The 21595-nt window shown below is 33.5% G+C and overlaps 3 protein-coding genes across 4 annotated transcripts; 1 reads left to right on the top strand and 2 right to left on the bottom strand.

The window, feature by feature from the left end:
• Positions 1-1448: 1448 nt before the first annotated feature.
• LOC132696941 (protein big brother-like) lies at positions 1449-14942 on the bottom strand. Its single transcript, XM_060662098.1, has 3 exons — positions 14706-14942; positions 14310-14492; positions 1449-1905 (listed from the first exon to the last, which is right to left on the bottom strand). Exons 1-3 carry the CDS (start codon positions 14850-14852, stop codon positions 1627-1629), a joined length of 609 nt encoding a protein of 202 aa, XP_060518081.1. The 5' UTR covers positions 14853-14942; the 3' UTR covers positions 1449-1626.
• A 235-nt stretch (positions 14943-15177) lies between these two features.
• Positions 15178-18878, top strand: LOC132697082 (uncharacterized). Of its 2 annotated transcripts, none has more exons than XM_060662356.1 (3): positions 15178-15311; positions 18080-18276; positions 18336-18878. In XM_060662356.1, exons 1-3 carry the CDS (start codon positions 15268-15270, stop codon positions 18791-18793), a joined length of 699 nt encoding a protein of 232 aa, XP_060518339.1. In that variant the 5' UTR covers positions 15178-15267; the 3' UTR covers positions 18794-18878. The 2 variants fall into 2 exon arrangements, with proteins under 2 accessions (XP_060518339.1, XP_060518340.1); XM_060662357.1 differs by lacking the exon at positions 15178-15311 and adding an exon at positions 17430-17496.
• Positions 18879-20475: 1597 nt separating this feature from the next.
• LOC132696341 (uncharacterized) lies at positions 20476-21505 on the bottom strand. The gene is made up of 3 exons (XM_060661106.1): positions 21360-21505; positions 21108-21300; positions 20476-21052 (listed from the first exon to the last, which is right to left on the bottom strand). Exons 2-3 carry the CDS (start codon positions 21256-21258, stop codon positions 20619-20621), a joined length of 585 nt encoding a protein of 194 aa, XP_060517089.1. The 5' UTR covers positions 21259-21300; positions 21360-21505; the 3' UTR covers positions 20476-20618.
• Between the last annotated feature and the right edge of the window lie 90 nt (positions 21506-21595).

The raw sequence follows: 21595 nt of genomic DNA, 5'->3' as shown, positions 1-21595 counted from the left end.
TTTTTAAACAATGATTGAAAATAAAAGGTGAAGCGTCTTAATCTGTTGCTTTTTGACGAATATAAATTTAATAACGTTTAAGTTATTAAATTAAATATTAAACCTTTGTACGCTTTCTTTGTTTGCCCGCTATTTTTTAATCCGAAGAAATCGATATAGGCCTTGTCTTCTTACAGACACTTCAAATGTTTGCTTTTCGTTAGAATGAATCAATCGAGCCCCACATTGGTGAAGGGATCCATGACGGAGTACTTTTTATATTTATTAATATCCCCATAAATGAAAGTGTATGACTATAAAATAACATATTATTTATCAATGTAAATTTTCTTTAGTCCGTCCTGGTTCAATTTCTGATAATCTCATATACCAGTAAATATAAGAAATTGCTTAATAAGTAAGAACATGAGATCAAAGGCATTTATAACACAAAAAGAACAGGGGGGTAGTTTGAGCCCTTTATTATTCATAACTTATATGGACGATCTAAGTAGAATGGCAGAACAGCGATCAAAAAATCTTTACGTTGGATACTGACATCTAGAGCGTATTAACATATCGGAATGTGTCTTCGCCGATGATATAACGATCATCGATCAACGATCAAAATCTAAATAATTGGGATCAGTTACTAACAAAAAACGGAATGAAAATGAACATAAATAAAACCAAAGTTAAGGCAGTGTCAAACGGAAAAGAGAAATTAGAGGTGAGAATACGTGGGACACTAGTAGAACTAGTTAGTAGCTTCCAGTACTTGGGAATTATGTTCGAAGAAACAGGAGGACAGGACACAGAATTAAATAATATAATAGAAAAGGCAAATAAGGTATAATATGCATTGAGTAAGGGACTCATAAATAAAAGGAAATTTCTAAGGAAACTAAAATGAAACAAGAATTCATTGAAAAGAAACAACTTGGCTGGTGGGGTCATTTACAGAGGTTGGGCAGCACTGTACCATTTAAAAGAGTTTGGCAGAATAAAATGCAGGGAAAACGGAAAAGAGGAAGACCCAGAGAAACGTGGGCACATTGGGAAAGATTTTGAAAAAGAGGGGAGGAACATTGCTAGAAGCTAAAAACTTGGCACTAAATAGAAAAGACTAGAAACTTTTTATCGATAGTTAAATTGTACGCAGAAATGTCACCTTTACATCCTACGGGTAGAAAGGGACTAGATTATAGATAGACCAGTAAATATGTCTTTTTAATAATAGTTGCGATTACTTAGGTAATGTAGTAGCCCTCGAAAAAAGCGTAATAGTTGACTTTTTCTAATCTTTTTAAAATTTAGAACCAGTGAGAGTAATAAAAGTACCACTAACAAATTTGACGTTAAAAGCTGCGAAATAAAAAAAAGGGAAACTGTAGTTCTTGCTTTCCTGGCTGCTTTTTGTGTTTTTCCTTTTTTGCCGATAGAATAAATTAAAACTCGCCAACTAAGTAATGCACGTATATTTTAAAACAACTAGATCGTTACATTTATTTAGCCCAATGTTTGTATTCGATTTGTACAATTATCTATATTGCCTATATACATTTATATCTACAAAACAACGTGTGAATAATATTTAAACAATATTTTTGTCGCTTTTGTTGGACGATAACGAACGTATATTGAATATTAAAACATTTTCATGTACGGCCTTTGAACGGGTACGGCACTGTGGTTGTGTAATCCCATGTTTTGTCCTCGGTCTTGCCTGTAACCCATGTCTTTAGATTCAAGGTGCCGCACTTTTTGGTTGTATATTTCCATTGCCTTCTTAAGGTTTGCGTCTTCTTGAGAAGCTCTTTCTTCGTCGAACTCAAGACATCCAGAACCATCCAATCGTTTAAGGTCTATCCAACCACGCCATCTGACGCTAACCCCGTTCATTATGAAAGACGATCTAATATGAACCTGAAAAAGAAAAATTTTTGTAAGAGGACTTTCGTGCTGTAGTAACACTTCTTTTAGATAACCCTAACCTTAACTAGCAAAAAATTATAGCTAGCTTCAAATTGTTTTCAGTCATTCAGCATTATAAGTCTATAGTCCTAGGGCAACAAAAAAAAAACAACAATTTTAATAACAAGAACACGTTTTTTAAGAATTCAGAACTAACCAAAACTAAACAAACTAATGTACAGAATTTGGATATTTCAATTTAATATCTTTATTTCATTTTTTTCCACTTTGTCCAATTTCTAAAAAGTATGTATATCTTTTCAAATTCCAAAGAAGTGTTCCTTCTTTGCCGAGTTTGTCTTTTTGTATTATTGATCTCACTGGAAATAAAGAAGATACTCCTAAAGTGTTAAGTGCACTACAACGCAGGAGACTCTTGGCTGGCCAATCTTCGAGCATGGTTTGGCAAGTCTTCCACACAACTGTTCTGGATTGCAATCAACAAAATTATCATAGCGAGAATAATCGCCAATGTTCGTAGCGGACAAGCACCTTAAGAAGAATTGTTGATCTACTGGCAGGTATTTTAATTTCTCCCAAGTGCCTCCTTGTTACTCAAACTGGCGCCAATTGTAATGCTGTTGATACGTTGTAACAGCTTTTTCAGTGTCCCACAAAAACACTAGTTGGTGTACAGGATGAAATGAAATTGTATGGCTAACTTTTAAACCATTAAAGATACGGGGTCGGTTAAATAGGATAAAATTTGTAAATGTTAGATGCAGACTGCTACTAAAATTAACTTTTCACAGGTGGATTAACAAATAATTTACAAAACCCGAAAACTTTAATTGTAATATTTCATTTAGTTTTCTGTTATACAACATTTGCAGGGTTCAAACTGATATTCTTCGGTATTCATTTGTTTTGTCTATAGACTGTCCCAATTGTAAACTGCTGTTATCAACATTGAGATTGTAAATAGAACACCCTGTACATTTTTAGATTATTTGTAAAAAACTGAGTTAATAATATAATTAGTACTTCATGTCTACTCATTTTCGGATTCTGAAATTTTCTCAACTTTGATGATATATTTTTTATAAAGAATCTAAAAATTCATCGTATTTTCTATTATATTTAGTCTTTATATTTTTAAAACACCTTAATAGTCCGTTCCTGATGCTATGTCATACAATACCCACAAGTCAGATATTTTATAGCCGTAGGCAATTTTCGATAATTGCCGTAAAAAATCAATACGACATACTTTAAAATACTTATATTTTTAGCATAGGTACTTCGATTACTTAGCTTTTCTGCTCTACATATATTGTTTCAATTTTTAGCAATGGTGTGCAATTCTTGCTTTCTTGACCTGCTAATTCAAACTGTGTCAAAAATGTTTCATCACAAATACAAACAACACGTGTAACGACGATTAGACAAAACTGAACGAAGGAACGTAATTTATAGACCGTTGACGTTATTTGTTACATCCGGAAGTGACCTACCGCGGTTAATTGTGCAGGGAATATTGTTGCCATGTGAGTAAACGCTTTTACAGTAAAGTTTTCATTAATTTTAAAAATTTTAATACAAGACAATTCTCACACATGGTTCGGAATTGTTACGATTTAGGCACCTTTTATTACTATAGTTAGAAATTGCATCCATTAAATATGTGTTTTATGGTCACGGCAAAACCAAAATGAAAGAAATTTTAATGTACGTTGTAAATGTATAAAATAACCAAAGCAGTATTTATTTCAAACCGTTTTTGTGATACTCTTAAGTTCTAATGCTACGTCTAATTATAAACATATTTTTCTGCCCCCTACTCTAAATTACCGGAATCATTTTTATACACGTAGTCAACTGTGTGAAAGTAACATCCGCTCCACTCGTGACCAAAGGGGCTTTTATACATAATATGTTATTATAGTTTATTTATTTATTTAAATAGTGATTTATCAGACCTCAGCAGAACAAATCAGAACAAACTATCCGTCATATGTGTAATGTAAGGGAGAATATAAAATGATTCACGGGACTTATTAATATTCTGCGGATATAATTGTTTAAAGAGATCCATAATTGATTAACAGCATTACCGGCACATGTAGCTAAGAGATTTCAAAGGTGACCTACACAAGTTCTCTGTCAAGGTCGAACGTACGCAATAAAAAACGAATGAGTAATGAATGGTATAGGAAAATCCCGTTTATTTTTGTTTTATTGGGTACTCCGATGGTAAGATATACACGTGTACGCAATGCTAATATGAGTGTGAAAGCATTTACGTGCTTGTTTTCCAACTCACTAAATAATTCCAGCAGATTGCTGGAACAGTATTACCATCTACAGGTACCACCGTTTCCGTCCAATTATCGTATGTGCGAGGAATATTCCTTTCGTTATGTAAGCAGGACTTTCCTAACTGGTGTAATTCACCAGCAAGATTCATTTTCTCAGAAGCTTACGTGACGATGGTATTTATTAAACAATAATGATAATTAAATTTGTTACTAAATGTACACAGTGTGACACGTTTAAATCGAATGCAACCTTTTAATTTCGAAATATTAATTGCATTTTCTATTTTCAATGCGAAGGAGTTTATTTTTTTAGTTTTCATTTAAATTAATTAGTTAATATTGAAGTTTTGTCAAAAATTGAACTGAGGTGGCTTTTACTTGATGAAAATCCATTTATCAAAATAAATAAGAACTAAAAGTTCAGATTTTCACGAAATTATATATTATAACACCGTGTCTTTATCAAATGTGTTGGTGTTGTCGAAACAATTGTCATGTCATAATATATAATTTCGTGAAAATCTGAACTTATAGTTCTTATTTATTTTGATAAATGGATTTTCATCAAGTAAAAGCCACCTCAGTTCAATTTTTGAAAGAAGCTGAAATTGGTTTCTTGGCTATTTGGTATTTTAAACATTTGATAAAGACACGGTGTTGTCGTAACAATTGTCATGTCATAATATATGATTTCGTGAAAATCTGAACTTTTAGTTCTTATTTATTTTGAAGTTTTGTCACCTGTAATATTCCCCATACAATATTTCATTCTTTTTCTGAAAGACTTAAGATGGGTAAAATTTTGCTTGTTATTGGAAATCTTGCTCATAAATCTAACGGCGCAGAAGTCGTCTTTAATATATTAACTTCGGGTCAAATAAATTTAATTACAAAATTTGGAGATCAACAAAAACATAGCGTCCAAATAGCCAACTATTTCTGCTACTTCGATTTGATGAAAAAGTCTATAACAGTATTGATTGATATTTTATTAAATCACTAAAAATATATTTAGAAATACCTACTGGAAAAAATTCCTATAAAATACGTAAAGATATAAAACAAATACATTAATCCTCCATCTTAATCTTAATCTTAAATCTTAAATAAATCTTCCTTATTATTTTTTCTTTAATATCAATTTTTCAGTTGAGGGTCTTTGTTGCTAAATTAAATATTTTGTCGAGCTCTAAAGTTGAAAGTGGAAACCAAAAATTAAATATTTATACACAATAATAATGCCAAAAAAAAGGTAAACACGAGAAGAAAAATTGCTGACATATTTCTGCCACTTTTTCCTCTTCACGAATGTGATTTCTCTTTTTGCCATAAATATTTCACTTATCTATTTTACCCTTTAGCCTAGAAGCATTATAGGTACCGATATTTATATAGTCATGCAAATCGTAAGTCACATTTCGACGTGAAGGGCTGTTAACTATATTAATTTTGACAGATCGAATAATAACAAATACACAAAGGTGCTTTGCGTGCGTCCCGCGGGGTTCTAAACGGGGTACCCCCTTCGACGACGGGTATCCCAGATGTCGCGCGAAAAAACTTAATAATGACATAATTTTCGCACGCCTTTTCTGTACGTGCAAGTTGGAAACATAAAATAATGTTACGATCGATCGCAAAGGGTTGCTGGAAATGAAAAGTGCCCCCACGGCGATCGGTCATGCCCACAGAGATATTTCGTTTTTGTTCTAAAACTCACCCTTACACACCGAAAACGAGTTGGCCCCACACGCCGAGAGGGCGTTCGAATGTGAATAATTGAATGATTGCCCGATGGGATATTTTTTGCCTTCCGTCGTGACATTATATAAAGAATTGCAAATATTCAATATCTATTTCTGCACAAGGTAGAGCAAAATCTACTTACATGCGCTTGGTTGTTAGTAAATAACGATATCTTCTTATCCGACGGAGATATACGAGTGTAACTCGAAAAGTTCCCTACCTAACAATGATTTCGAGATGTTTTATCTTAAAATTTGTTTTTTATTTTTCTATCTAGTCTCCTTGTAACTCTATACACTTCCCCTGGCGATGCTCCCATCTCTCTAGCCCGTCCAAATAGTACCCAGCGTTTTTCTCCGCAAAATAAATCTTCACGAAGGGGATCCCTTCCTCATTTGACGAAAATCTTTTTCCTCTGAACGCAGTATTCACATGAGCCGTTTGGAGCTAGATCTGGTGAGTAAGGCGGATGATCAAGCAGTTCAAACCGTAATTCATGTATTTTCGCCATGACAACAGCTGAGGTATGAGGTTGTATTGGTGAAACAGGATTTATTTTGAAAATGTGGCCGTTTTTCCGCAATTTCTGTCCTCAGCTTGTCAATTAATGATGCGTAGTATGCTCATGTAATAGTTTTTCCTTTTTGAAGATAATCGATTAAGATGACACCATAGCTATCCCAAAAAACGGTCGCCATCACTTTGCCAACCGAATAAACAGTTTTTGCTTGTTGATTGTTTTTTGATTCGGGAGTATAATGGTGTATCCAAGTTTCATCTACAGTAATTAATCCGCGCCAAAACTCGGATTTATTGAGCCTATGCAGCGCAAACAGAGCGTTGAAAACGTTCGTTCGGTTCTTTCCAACACGTTTCTGCTCTAACCTGAGTAAACTTGGCACCCAACGCTTTCTCATGCCTAAATCTTGAATCAAAATATGTCAAATACGTTCTTTGGACATTTTCATAAACTCTCGACGGTCGTTTAACACCATTTGATATACGAGCGACTCATGAAGCTTATAAACGTGATGCAAACTACGACGATTATTTTTGGGTACATTTCTGCAATACAGCACTAACACATTCACTGTTTGTTTTTCGAGTTCTCGTTTTTCCATTAATGTAGCAGTTGGCCGTGTATATATATAGCTACGATTAAAGTTAAAACCATCACAGCGAGGTTTTAAGAATAATATAACTAACCGTGGTAGTCTAAGAATGCAATATTTAATTTTAATATTTTGGATTACTCACGAAAGACCCTGAATTTATATACTTTACTTACAAACATAATTATTTTTATATAATAAACAAACCAATAAACATTGCAATACAAATAAAAAAAACTCAAACAATAAATTGGTTTTAAAGGTGTTAAAATTAATTTTGCACACTAATTATATTATATTATTATGAAACAAGTGTGGTAAATGGCATTTAAGTCACAAGTTTATTTGGCACATCCGATTGCTCCCAAAACCCGTGCGGTAATATCTCGGATATGTTCGAAGTGACTGCGATTTTTAGCACGATAGATATAGTGTATAATTAGGGATTCTACAGAAGGGACTAGAAAACTGTTTTTTTTTGCGTGTTTGCTTGTAAATGAAAAAAAATTGAAAAGTGCACCAATAATGTTTTTATCCACAAATTTTAGTTAATAAAAAAAGTTACCGGTTACCGGACGGTTTTTAAAATGTTTGAAAATTGAAAAACGCTCTGTATCTCGGTAGATAGTGAGGATATCGTCATGGAGCTTTCCATTAAATTTGTCAAAACACTCTAATTACGCCCACACTGTACAATACGTTAAGTTATTTTTGATTCTTTTGGAAATATGGAGAAAACTTTTCTTTATTAGTACATTAATTTATTTTTCTCTCAGTGACGAGAGTAGTTTTAATTATTTCTTTTATTTTTTTCGCCTTTCTCACACCCGTCAGTTTTAAACAGTTCAAGCTAACAAATTAACAGATAATGTGTCTAGTCTAACTACTTTAAGAAAAAACGCCTCAGTTCAAAGATGCCGAGCAAAAAAGAAACATGTGTTACCGTGTCCATTTGCGACGCATAAAATTACGACCCCGCTATTGTTTAGGACGGGGCCCCCTTTTGTTAAAGCGCGATATTAAAATGTTTAGGGGGCACGATACCCTCATTAACAAAGGGTCATTTTTTAACAAACTGTTTTTGAAATATTAATGACGGCCCGTTTTAAATCTATTATAGAACTTGTTGTCCATTTGTCATGCTTTGTTTCCGGATAGCCTGACCTTTCTAATGTTTGTTTTATTCATCCCAATCGCAAACGGGGGTACGTAGTAAATGTAACGGTCGGAAGCTAAAGTTTTGAAAAAAATCACTTAGAATTTTTGACATCATGTCATTCCAAAGTAAGAAATTACTTTGGATTAAGCATTTGACTTAATGGCTAACTGAATATATTTTAAGATACAACAGGGAACATCAATTCGCTGGACTTTTAAGACTTATCTATAGTGTAAATAGTAGTATAATATATAAACATATAATATAATATATATAAATAAATGAAATATCGATTCCAATAATTTCCGCAAAGCTGAATTTTCGCGTTTGGGCTAGTCAAATTGCGTTATGAAAATACACAGAGACTTTTAAAAACGACTTTAGCCACACGTATTCCAGGGATATTCTAATCAGTCTTTTGTAAAATTTAAACTTTGTGACATTTGAGTTAACGCACGGGTTGAAAGGACCACCTTATGAACTAACCAAAACTACATCAATAAAATTTAAAAATTAAAAGAGATATGTAAGCCAACAACATTTTAAAAATACAAATTATTAATTTTGATTTTGATGTGGATTATGTATTTGATTATTCCATCGGGAAAAGAGACTATTCTTATTTGAGACGTTTCGCCTCTATATTGAAGCTTTTTCAACCATACGTGACAGAAAACCTAAGTAAGAGATGGTTGTAAGTTGGTGGGTTTTGCAATTTTAAGGAAATTATAACAATTTCACAATTTATATAAATTTGTGGAACTATCGATGTTTGTGTTTTTTAACTCTAATTATGTGCGTCCCAATCGGTTACATATGGATTTTTTTTTTCATTCGTATGGAATTCGAATTTGGAAACGAATTTGTGCGCCAAAAGTGAGGTCAAATTTTAGGGCTGTGTATCTACAAATCTAACTACTATAGCGTTGCTTGAATTCAATAATAAAATGGCGACTCAACGAATCAAACTTTAGCTGTCACTTTTCTCTTATTCGTTAAATATTTAATTAATTAATTTAATTAGTTCATTAACTTATTTTTAATTTTTAATGTTAAAAAAATAAATAGGGTGCTCTAAACAAAAAATTTATTCAATCGGGCACAACAAAAATCGAAAATTTGAAAACATGAGTTACAACGCTTCTACCACACACCTGGCGGCGAGTAAAAAATAGACTTGGACAACCCGTTATGTCCACCCTGGCTACTCTCTCCCCATTTGACCTTTTCCGGCAGCTCCACCCTATACGTTACATACGGCCTATTTGGCCATTATTATGCAAAATCTGCTTCTTTATTAATTTCAGAAAAGGCGTGGACAGTTTCACGTGTTTTTTTTTTCAATGCAGGCGTTCAACTTTTGTTCAATCTCTGACCAATGGGCTCCCTTCTTTCTCGTAGAATTTGTATATGAAGGACTCAATAAATTTTGGTGTCACAAAAAATTAAAATATATAAAATTTTAAGTAGTAAATAATATTTTGATAAATATTCAAACAATTAGGTTAAAAAATATATATTTTTGTGTAAAATGACTATCTTGACCAACTCACGAAGATAATAACGGTTAGTTCATCCATTTTTTGACAATAATTTTCTACACATATTTTGAAATATTTTTGAGGGGTAGCTATCTAATATAATCATCGTAATAACATATTTTTCAAAACGGCCTTTCTTCTTCTGGCCTCTCATCAAAAACTCCTCTGAAATATCACCGTCTGTTGATGATTTCCTTTTTCATTTCGTATTTTTCTCTTTTTAATGTAAAATCTTTCTCTTCATTTTTTCTGTTCTTTTTTCTTGCTTGGACCGGCTCTTCCAAAAATCTGAGAGATGTTCGCACTAAATATAGCAAAAAGTTCAAGGCAATTATGAAACTTTTTATACGGCAACCTAGGTAATTTACATTACATTATAATATAATTTCATAGAGACATGAAATAAAGATTAGCAAGAGCAAAGACCAAAAATTTCAATGGTAAGTCAAAAAGCAATTTTAACATTATTGGCAGAATGCAAGTTCTAAGAAAAATTAAGAAGATACAAGGGTTACCTGAAAAGCTTCCGACCAACAAGACATTTTTTCTCCCAGGGATGGTTCCATACCTCTAACCTGTCCAAATGGTACCCAGCCTTTTTATCCGCAAAATAATTGTTCACGAAGGTGATTGCCTCCTCATTTGACTAAAGTCTTTTTCCTCCGAGAGCAGTTTTCAGAAAAAGGAACCCAAAGAAGTCGCTTGGAGCTAGATCTGGTGAGTAAGGCAGATGGTTAAGCAGTTCAAACTGTAATTCGTGGATTTTCGCCACGGCAACCGCTGAGGTATCATTGAAACAGGATTTTTCTTTTCCAAATGTAGCCATTTTTCCGCAATTGCCGTCAAATAATGATATGTAGTGTGCTGCTGTAATGGTTTTTTTCCTTTTGAAGGTAGATACATCGCAAAAAACAGTCGCTATAACTTTCCCAGCCGAAAAAACAGTTTTTACTGTTTTCGCAGTCCACTGGTTTGACTGCATTTTTGACTTGAGCGTATAATGGTGTATCCAAGTTTCGTCTACAGTAATTAATCGGCGCCAAAAGTCGGATCTGCGCCTTGGAAAAGTTCATTCCAAAACGTTTTTGGTCTAATGTGAGTTAGCGCAGCACTCAACGCGCAAACAGCTTTCTCATGACTCAATCTTGATTTAAAATCTAACAAACATATTTCTCTCACTTTAATTCGATGGTCGTATAACACTATTTGATGAACTTGAGCAATATTATTGTCATAGTTACAGTTTTTAGACGACGTTTAAATTCAACTGCCCAAAATTCTCCATACATAGAATCCAACTCAACTTTAATTTGCCTAGGCGTATTGCCAAAAACAAATATTTTATAACAGCTCTATAATCAATTTTTTCCATTTTCACGAAAACACTCACACCGACTGACTCAAACGACTCTCAACTAAAAAACACGTGTCCAAAATGACTGAAACATTGGTAAGTAACTATCAAGAGGTACAAGGATCGCTGGCTTTTAGTAACTAGTGCCGCCATCTTCAGGGTGAGGTCGGGAACTTTTCAAGTAACCCTCGCATATGCGACATGTACAAAACAGATGGTTAAAAACTAACAATTCAACTATTTAGAGATATTGAAAATCTCCTCGACTGGACTCTTCATACCTTATGAAATTACAATATATCTGCCCATTTTAATTATTGTAGTGTGTTTAAAATTTTAAGTGAAAGTATGTCACAACTTAGCTCCGAAGTGAGATTATTTTTTTTAATATAGTAAACATTATAAATTATAAATTAAATATAAATTCGCCGAACCGAAATAAAAATATATAATTTTTAATTAATAATATATAATTAATATATAATATATAATTTTGTATCCGTTAATAATGGGCGAGTGCAAATTTGCTGTTGCCTCAATCCGTCAGGCAACGCTCCAACAATTAAGTCCTTTATTAATTCAGTGAAAGGCGCATTCGGTGCGAACTAACAAGAGTGTTAACTTCTACCACCCTTTCGAACACGTCGGATGACAAATTACTGAGATATTAAAACTCATCTACCCTTTATGATGCGACTGCATGAACCAGGTGATGCCCCTCCGTTACGAATCTAGTCATTTTTAAAGGGTTTGCAGTTGTCGGGATTTTAATAAAAAAGTAAATGAACGACATAAATCTTATTCGAAGTTATACGGCAGTGGCAATTAGCCCTGTTATTAAGATGCAATATAAAATAGAAATAGAAAAAAAAAAACAAATAAATTTAGCTTGATAGATCAGTAACGCCTAAACATTTAATGCGTTTCGTCTAAATTTGATAAGGTTCCAACAACCAACAACGCAAACATAAACATATTTAAAAACGCCTTTGTTATTTTGATGTTGTTTAAGTTGAAATAACGTTTTCGGTATTTTAGTCATGGGTTCGGAAGCAATCGGATGTTTTAGGTAAATTTTGGTAGTGGTATTTCAGCGTCAATTCTCGTCACACGTCACTCAGCTTAACACGTTGATAAACTTCTTTAGTCACTAGATTAAGCAAACCAAAACCAACCAAAACAAACTCGTTACTGAAGAGGTGTTTATCCTACTTGTTGCATAATATACCCCTATTGAAGTGTCACCAAGAAAACAATTTACTTTTAAATATTAAATTGCTTTTTTCTACTCCCGTCTGTAAAATGCCTAATTGCACAGCGATCTAGCGCGCGGGAAGCGTCACTTTACCACGTCAGTTTCGTTTTCCACGGATCCGAGCCACTTCGGATATTTCCGGGATTTTACCGCACGGGTTTGAGAGCAATCGGATGTTTTCGGAGATATTTCCCAGGCCTTGAATTTTGACGTTTGTCAATTCTCACGGCCATGTCAGCGAATGTATTTGTAGTGTTTTGCGAGAATGTACCCAAAAACTAACGGTCGGAGAAAAAGTGTTGTATGCAACACGTTCGGTAAACTTTTTAAGTCATTCGTTTGTTAAACACTCGCTCCGCTCGTGTCAAATAAACTCGTGAGTCAAATGCCGTTTACCGCACTTGTTGCATAATCTATTATTACTCGGAATTGTTTCATTACAAACATAAAAAACAATTTGCATGGATTTCAAAAGAAATATTGTGGAAATTTAGAAATTAATAATTATAAAATAAAAGTCAATTATATTTCAAATTACTACCTGCACTCCTAGTGGACTCAGCAAGAGTAATTGAAAAATAAATTTTATGTTCTGATATTATAACAAATGTCTGCAGATCAATATTGCTGGATCGTATGATTAAATTTTGTTGCACACTATATCAACAAACACGAAATCTATGACTATTATACTTATATTCACTATATATTTTTATACTTTAGCTTCGGTATATTTCATCAATTATTTTAACTCCGGTCCTGGACACACCTAACTTTGCCGGAAAAAATATTGCTATAGATGGCAAGTAAAATTGGGAATGGTTGCATTTTCATATCAAGTTCATGTTTGCATTGTATTTTTAAAATTGATATTGTTCGTTTGGTTTATTTCACGCTTCAGCGCTTTTATAGATTAATCTGAAAGTTCAAAATATATTGAATTGAAGAAATATTGAATTACAATTGTGTTGATAATAATTTTGGGTGCAAAAATTTGTTGTTTAAGTTATCGCTTTCTGCAGTAGACTCACTTAAAATTACATGTTTTGCTTTTAATAATTAATTAATAATTCGGCTTCTAGAAAACTCCGGTTTTGGATTTTATGGTTAGATGTAGCTCTTGCGTCGTTTTCCACAAGCCGTGCACCACAAAAAATTATAACAGTGCCTCTAATAATGCTTTCTAGTTGCTTATACAGGTAGAATGAGCTGGTCAGAAGTTCATGTAAACAGTAATTAGAAACTGTTCAACGTCGTCGCATTTGTTTGAAACTTTAGCTGTTTCAGAGTACATCTGCATGAGAATAGCCAAACGTCTGTTGCAAATATTACATTATTTTGCCCTGAATCATCTGGAAATACGGTTGAACTCATATAATCCTCTCTGCTAAATGTTCAACATCAATGAGGATTATTTAAGGAGAAAACATACAGTGAAAGACGATAAATTATTAATGAGGAGTATTTTTATTTTATTGACAGCCCCGCAGTAAGTAAAATACATTTCATTAAACATCAACATTCTGCTCCAAGCGTTTTTATTGTACGGACCTGACGTTCAATTATAATTTCCTAGAAAATCCATTCTTCAAAAGTTACTCTTAACGGAATTTTCAAGGTGAATTTCATTCTAACGACGGAAAATTTCAGCTATTACCAATATATATAAAAAAAACGATTAAAAAACAGGTTATCGATTTTAGAAAATTAAAGACTAATTACTTTGTTATATAGCTACCCATGCGTGACGTGTAAAACAAAAAGGATAAGCCCCATATGCATATGCAATATATGGAATTACACGATGTAACCAATAATTTTAAACTATAAATTATTATTTATTAGAGATGTAAATCAAATTTTAAAAAGTTCATTTTTTTATTACCTAATATCGTTAATCAATCAAGACTATCAAATAATTTACGACTTACTTTACCGGATTCTTTTTCGAAGTCGCATTCAGACCTTTGGCCAGTAGAAGGTGGAGCAAACACTAGCTGCAAATTGGTGCCCGTCGAGGCAAAGGCGATCTCTGTGTGACCTTCTCGACATGCTCTTTGAAACCTCAATGTTCTTTCTTCTTGTGGCCTGTCCCTGCATCCAGTAAAACGCACCTATAAATGAATGCACCAAATCAAAACACGAGCGAACTGACAAGAGGTTCAAAATTCAGCTGGAAAGAAACTGCAAACTGCTAGATAGATCGCGGTATGGAATATCCATGTTTAAAAAACAGTTCAATGGGGAACAAAAAAGTAACTGGCCAAAAAAAATTTTTGGGGACAAACACGGAAACAAAATCAGAAAGGTTTTTTTCCTCTATATACCTCACTCTCTCGGCTGAGTCGTCGGAACAATTCGTCACTTTCAAATTTGGACTTTTGATCTGGCACTACCCTGGGCATTTTTACAATAAATCTCTGCCTAGGCGGTTCGTACATAGAACCAAACGAAAAAATCGACGTGGAATGCATCGAAGTAATGTAATTTTTTCGCGGTTCACAATATTGACGAGTTTCCTTAGACAAGCGTTGTGCCACTTATATGTTCCGATTGATACTGAATCCCTGCCACTGTTTTCGTTTTTCGTTTAGCTCGAGCAAGAGGGACTGAAATGGGAGTGGCTTACCATGCCTTTTGGCCAATGAAGCACAGCTTAAGGGTACCCCGGTTCGAGTTAAATGAAGCTTAAGGGGACCGTCGAATTGACATTTTTCTGCAACGGAATACTTCACTTTTCTTTTGGGACGTCAGTTAATGAAATCTTAAGAAACTTAAATCTATTTTAATAGAGCAACATTAAGAACACACTGTTATTTAAAATTTAGAATAGGATATTTTATTACAACATTAGTTTTGTCGTATTAAGTTTGAAGTTCTTAGTTTTCTATGATAAATTCCACCAGGAGTTTATTCGTATCAAAGTATCAAAGGTAAGTTCGACAAAAGTGGCAGACTACCGGTAAATTTATACCCTAGCTACGTTATATCCAAAGTTCCTAGAGTTATATCTAGGATTTTTTGCTTTCGCCTAAAAATTACGCCAAGCTTTTTTAGTCAATAAATTAATTAAAATATAATCTATGAAGAACCAAAACATAAATACCGGGTGGCGCAAAGATCAATGGATTTAAGGAGCTCTATCTCTCTGAAATACGGAATATTGCCGCTTCTACATAAAAGTGGCAACATCTTGTTTAGTTTAAATGGCACCCCTGTATATCATTTCATTTTTTGATTCTACTCAAAAAACAAAGTAAATTTTGTTCAGGCTGTCTTACCGTTATCAAAATAAAAAATAATTTCCAAATTTTATAAACAATTTGGACCCTTGAAGTGAAGAAATCTTAGTTCGGTGATTTTTTTTCGAATTTTTCCAAACAGTTAGTGAAAGGGCGTTCTTTCCTGGGATAGCATTTTAGACCTATAATCTTACCATATTTAAAGTAAAAATTAATTTTTATGATTTTTACCTAGTATCAACGTTGAACACAGAATAAACTTCGTAAAACCTCTTTCCAACTATTCCTTCCTTTTTTGGTCTCCGTTTTAATGATAATAACCTAATAAAATTTAATGAAGTAGGATCATTTAAATTGTTAATCTGTTCACAAAGAAAGCTTTGCACGAAGAAATCTTGTGTTTTAGTTGATTGATTATTGACTCTCCATCTAGATGGTTGGAAAGAAACTAAAATTAAACGAAAATAAGGTTATACAAAGTTCATTCTACCTATATGCGAAGCTTTCTTCAAAATGACAATATTCAATGTTGACATGACGTAAGAATCATAAAAAAAATATTTCTATTTCAAAAACTGTAACAAATAGGTATAGGGAAACTTGAAGAAAATTGGGTTAGTTTCTTCTAAAAAATTCGTAAAAAAAACTAAAATGATATACCAGGAAAGAGTGTCTCAGCCCTTCTAAGCACTGCCAGCAAATGTTTGATTTTATATTTAATTAAAACGGAACTATTAAGATTTCTTCAAGGATAAAAATTGCTTAAAAATATAGGAAATTATGTTTTTTTTTGATAACGGGAAGACATACCGTGAAGACATTTCTTGCATAGAATCTAAAAGTGAAATGATATACAGAGGAAGCTATTAACTAAGCAAGGTGTTGCCACCTTTATATAGAAGCGGCAAAACTGCATTCTTGAAAATATCTTAGAGAGATAGAGTCCTTCCTAACAATTTAAAATAAATCTAACCAAATAAAGTAACTACATAAACTAGGCCACAGACTACTTTTTGAGGTGTTTCAAAATTGAGTATGTTCCTCTGGCGCTATATATAAGACAACTCATCTGAATACTGCAAATCTCATTGAAATTGATTGTTCTGTTAGACTTGACCAAACATTTGAAAAAGCGTTTTTTTGTGATTTTTTATAGTTTTCAGCGTATTATGCTCAGTTTTTAATCATTAAAAGTAAAACCTAGTGGCCTTACCCGTTTTGATAATTGTCAAGTATCCCGAGAGTGGCAGGTAGAAGGACAGGTGATCGATTTGTGTCTTACTGTTTAACATTAGAATTATAGTTAATTTCCGGCAGTTGTTGACAACGTTCATTCTTGCAAAAACAGTTGAAATGTGTACGAATGTAACTGGAGTTGGATAGTCTTCTTATAAACTTGGATATTTAGATACAGTGTGAATTTGGAAATACAGGTAAAAACTGATCTAGTCTTTTGGAACTCACAAATTTGGATATTATATTTTCTAAGTTTGTATATTTTTTTAATGGACCACGCTGTATATCTTTTAATAATTCAATTAGGTTTATTATTCAACCAATGTGTTTTTATTTTTTTTATGAATAAACCATGGAAAATACAGATTTTTTCAGATAAGTTAGTTATTTATTACATATTTTTTCGCTGAGCCATAGCAGAAGAAAGAGAAGACATAAATTAAACTAATAATTACGAACTGTCACCACTGTTTGACAACTACTTATAAAAAAAAAACAAAATTAAAGATATCTGATTTGTATTTGCAATTACCACAATCAAAAATAGGTAATCTTAGATCACTTACTTTTTGAATTGCTTGCATTAGCCTGAAAGCATTGTTGCAACCAGACCACCGGGTGCTGGATAATATATAAATAGGTAGCTATAACATGCATAATGTCTTTTTGACGCCACGAAAATTAGGAATTATCGTATTACGTCGCGACGCCGGAGATCCTATTAAATTACCTTTAACGGCCATTAAAGCGTTACTTTATAAACACTAGCTTTTTCAACTTCAGCCGACTAAAACCATCATAAAATCGACGTAGGTGGGTTTACGCATTATTTTCAAAGACGTTAACGCACGAGGCGTATATTATAGCTCCTATAATATTTCCCTAATTGCAGGGTAGAAGCCGAATGTACTGGATCCTAACTTTGAAACTAGGCGTACCTCTCGGTACACCCTAAACAAAATTTTAGTATGATTTATGATGATCAAAAACGGACTGCTCCTATCACATAGCATTTTCAGATTCTAACAGATGATACGTTATAATAGTAAATTTGCCAACCAAAAAGTAGGTACGTGAATTTACAAAAAGATGTTTAGCGGTGAGCAACATCGCGGTTCCACCTCGCTGACTGGATAGGTGGTTGTCGGTGTTACACTTGGAAAGTCATTTTCAACATCATTTTGTCATTTCGTGTCATTTAAAAAACCAATCCAAATTTACAGCATGCTCAAATCATTTAAAGAACACCAAAACTTCCCTCTGATCGTGGCAGGAACTTCCTACGCAGTTCTGGCATCAGTAAGTGCTTTCTGCTGGTACTTTTATTACACCCAGATAGTCAGAGGCGATTTCTGGCACTACGCCTTCATAACATACAGCGTTATGTTTCTGAACGGATTGTCCGGATTTACAGAATTCAGTAAGTCCTGACGATTTTCTTTTGTCGTATATTTCCTATAGCTGCGAAAGTTCTTTTAGTACACGAAGATTCGTTCTGGGCTCTACGGGATCTTCTCGACTATGCACAGCTAGTTCTCACATTGCCGTGCTATGCAGCAGAGGTGTGGATAAAAAATGAAGTTGGTCCTCAAGAACTTGCACTGCTTCACGCTGCGTTTGGATTTTTGGCTCTCGCAGTGTTTATCTTTCTGGAATACAAGCGGCAAGATCTGACCGATTTAGCAGTGTTCTCCAATTTATTATCTATGCTGGTTGTCGCTGCAGTTTACGAGGACCCACTAGCAGGATTTGCGGCGACTGTTTTCGCTGTCGGCTACTGTCTGTTAAAGAGATCATGTAACCAGTGTTGTCTGGCGCTTCAGGACAGATTTAATTTCCTAATGGCAGGATTTGCGGTAGTGTCTCTGGTATCGTTCGATCCGGCTTTGATTCAAGATTTCCGGAGTAAATTTCCTGCCATTTTGGGTTCCGGTTGAACTAGCAAATGACTCTTGGGTGTAATACTGTATCTACATGTAAGCTTAACAAAAATGTACACTGGAATTGCTAATTCAGTTGATGCAATCGTATATAACATGTATTTTCCTATTTTCGAGTTTAATTTATTGTTATTTTAATAACATTGTACGATATGAATAGGGAGATTTGCTGCTACGCCATAGAACAATTGAATAGTGGCAAAACCTTACTCAATTTATTACCGTAGTCCTACTTACTCGAAATTAACTTGCTGAATTTTCAATGTTTCAAAATGCGATAATTTTTCGGTAACGTTATCATTATTATTTTGAGACCTCTGTGTAATTCCATATAGAAACTGTCAGCATAATTTAAACAAAAAATTGCGTATTTGTTTTTAGTAGTACTATTTTGGCAGTCACATATAGCTAACTTGTAAAAATGGGCCAATTAAGCTTCAGTAATGACCCAATTACATTTGCCTGTTTATCTAACCTTTCTACATTTCCATATTTTTATTTATTTATTAGTGTGTTTGTGAGATTTTGCGATATGTCAAAAAGCTTCGATTATTTAAAATTTTGAATATTGCCTGAGTCCACACCTTCCCAAACCTTATAACTTTTGCAGTAAGAAAATACATATCTTGCTTACAAGCTCGACGATGATTAAAAGTTTTAGGCAGTCATTTGTCTCTAAAAAAACACACAATTTGGAAAAAACTGATTAAAAATTAGATAGCTGCTATCAGCAGCACCAGGACAACAAACTTTCCGTCGTGCTCATTTATTATTCGACAATCGATTATTTTGTAATTCGGTTTGTTCAATCCAAGAAGATACAACTAATCAAATCCAATTACTCAGCTGCACATTATTTAAAACTGCAGATAATGTTAGATAGGACCTTTATGAGTCCAACTTTTGCCCGTATTGTTGTTTTTCTTTTCAACCCGTCTCTCAGGTTTATCAGCATGACAAACTTAATTTTAAATTACCTCCTTTAATTATTTGTACTTCGTAAGCAACCAATAGAAATAACCTCTCTATTAAATTGTTCGCCGTGCCTTAAAAAGACAAACAAGAAATAATTTTACTCAATGCTTCCCGGTCCACTCGTGATCCTTACAACCACGAATATTATTATGAACTTTCTAAAGGATAAGATGTGTTGTTGTGGTGTAAGTGTTGCTCATCTGTTGCCAACGGAAGAGGAGCTTCGCAAGATGTACAAGGAATCTGACGTGGATTTTCCAGAATGTGGTTCAAATTCGTCCACGATCTCAAACACGGAAGCTAATTTAATTAAAGTACCAAACGGTGGAGAAATAAATATTCCCTCCAAAGATTTTTTGAAAAATTCTCGATATAATGCGGAGAATATTGGAGTCAATCTACGCATTTTGCAAGGTAAGATAATTTCATTCAAGGGTATGGTGCAATTTCGTTCCTTTATATCTCCTTCAAAAAAACTTAATAAAAAATATATTAAAAATCGAGCCTATTACATATTTTTTGTTGACTTTTTTATTTTGTAATTAAATTGGATACTATATATAGGTAATTGCGTCTAAGGAAAGGACACAACTTAATTAGGATTGATTAAATTAGAGCAATTCAAGACACAGCCTCGTTTAACTTAATAAATTAAATGTAATTAATATCCTTATGCAACTAAATTGAAAATCATTAAACACCTGAGTTAATATATTAAACAATGAACAATATACATAAAATATACATTCATATTCAAACTTTTAATATAAAAATAGACAATACAACAATGATATGCCTGCTAAACCCAAGTTATTCGAAAAATATAGCCATTTATTAAAAGAAAGTATTAAATGCAATCTGAGACTGCTTTTAAAGCAAAATATGCAAAAAAGCACATGGAATAGTTGTATAAATCCTGAGTTGGTACGTCATAGTATGACCCCGGAAGGTATCCCATCACATCACGTTTAATGAAAAAGTAATTCAGTGTAAATGAAACCATAGTTGTTAGACCATAATGGTTTTGATTCGTTAAGGATATCAGTCCAAGGGAGATGCAGTTTGCTGCCAGAAACCCATCAACTACATCGATGTTGCGTGTGTTGTATAAATATGCCAGCAGCGGGAATAATGCAACCAAAGTATGCGCGTAGGCGAGCTCCAATGAATAATGGTAGTTTAACCATATATTTGTAACAATCAATGGAAGAGCCAATAAGTCTTGTAAAATTGAAGTCAATCTATACAATTTTTCTATTTTATGCCCATAGGAAGGATTGCCTAAAAAATATCTATTAAGTACCAGTAGAACATCGACAAGTTAAAATATATATACCCCATCTCCAAACGCCTAATACCGAATTTACTCCAAGAATTCCAAAAGATAAACGAGCAAATTGGAGGTTACTTTTATTCGTGAATTTTAGGCAATAGAAGGCAGTGCCCGCCAAAATTATGTGCGATAATGCTGTCGAATACCGAACCATCTTTATAAATAATAAGGGTTGTGGACATTCTAAATGGTCTAACTTTATAAACCCAATCCAAAATTAGTTTACTATAATACGATAATTATAAATTGGTTTACCTGATTGTGGGGCAAAAATTATAAAAACTAAATCTCCACTTTACAAAAAACAAAAATAGGGCAGGGGCTGTAAATGTCTACCAAAAATTTTTCAGTCACATTTGAGTATTGGATGTTTTCGTAATAACAATAGCAATCCTTGATTCAGGGCTCTTTAATCCGATATTGGAAAACATTGCCGGAATCATTGGGCCAATATCGGCAAATTTAGCATTTACTTCTTCTTTTTTGACCAT

Source organism: Cylas formicarius, unplaced genomic scaffold (assembly GCF_029955315.1).
Source record: "Cylas formicarius isolate icCylForm1 unplaced genomic scaffold, icCylForm1.1 PGA_scaffold_1__22_contigs__length_36826433, whole genome shotgun sequence".
NCBI lineage: Eukaryota > Metazoa > Arthropoda > Insecta > Coleoptera > Brentidae > Cylas > Cylas formicarius.
This window is presented reverse-complemented; position numbering and strand designations above follow the sequence as displayed.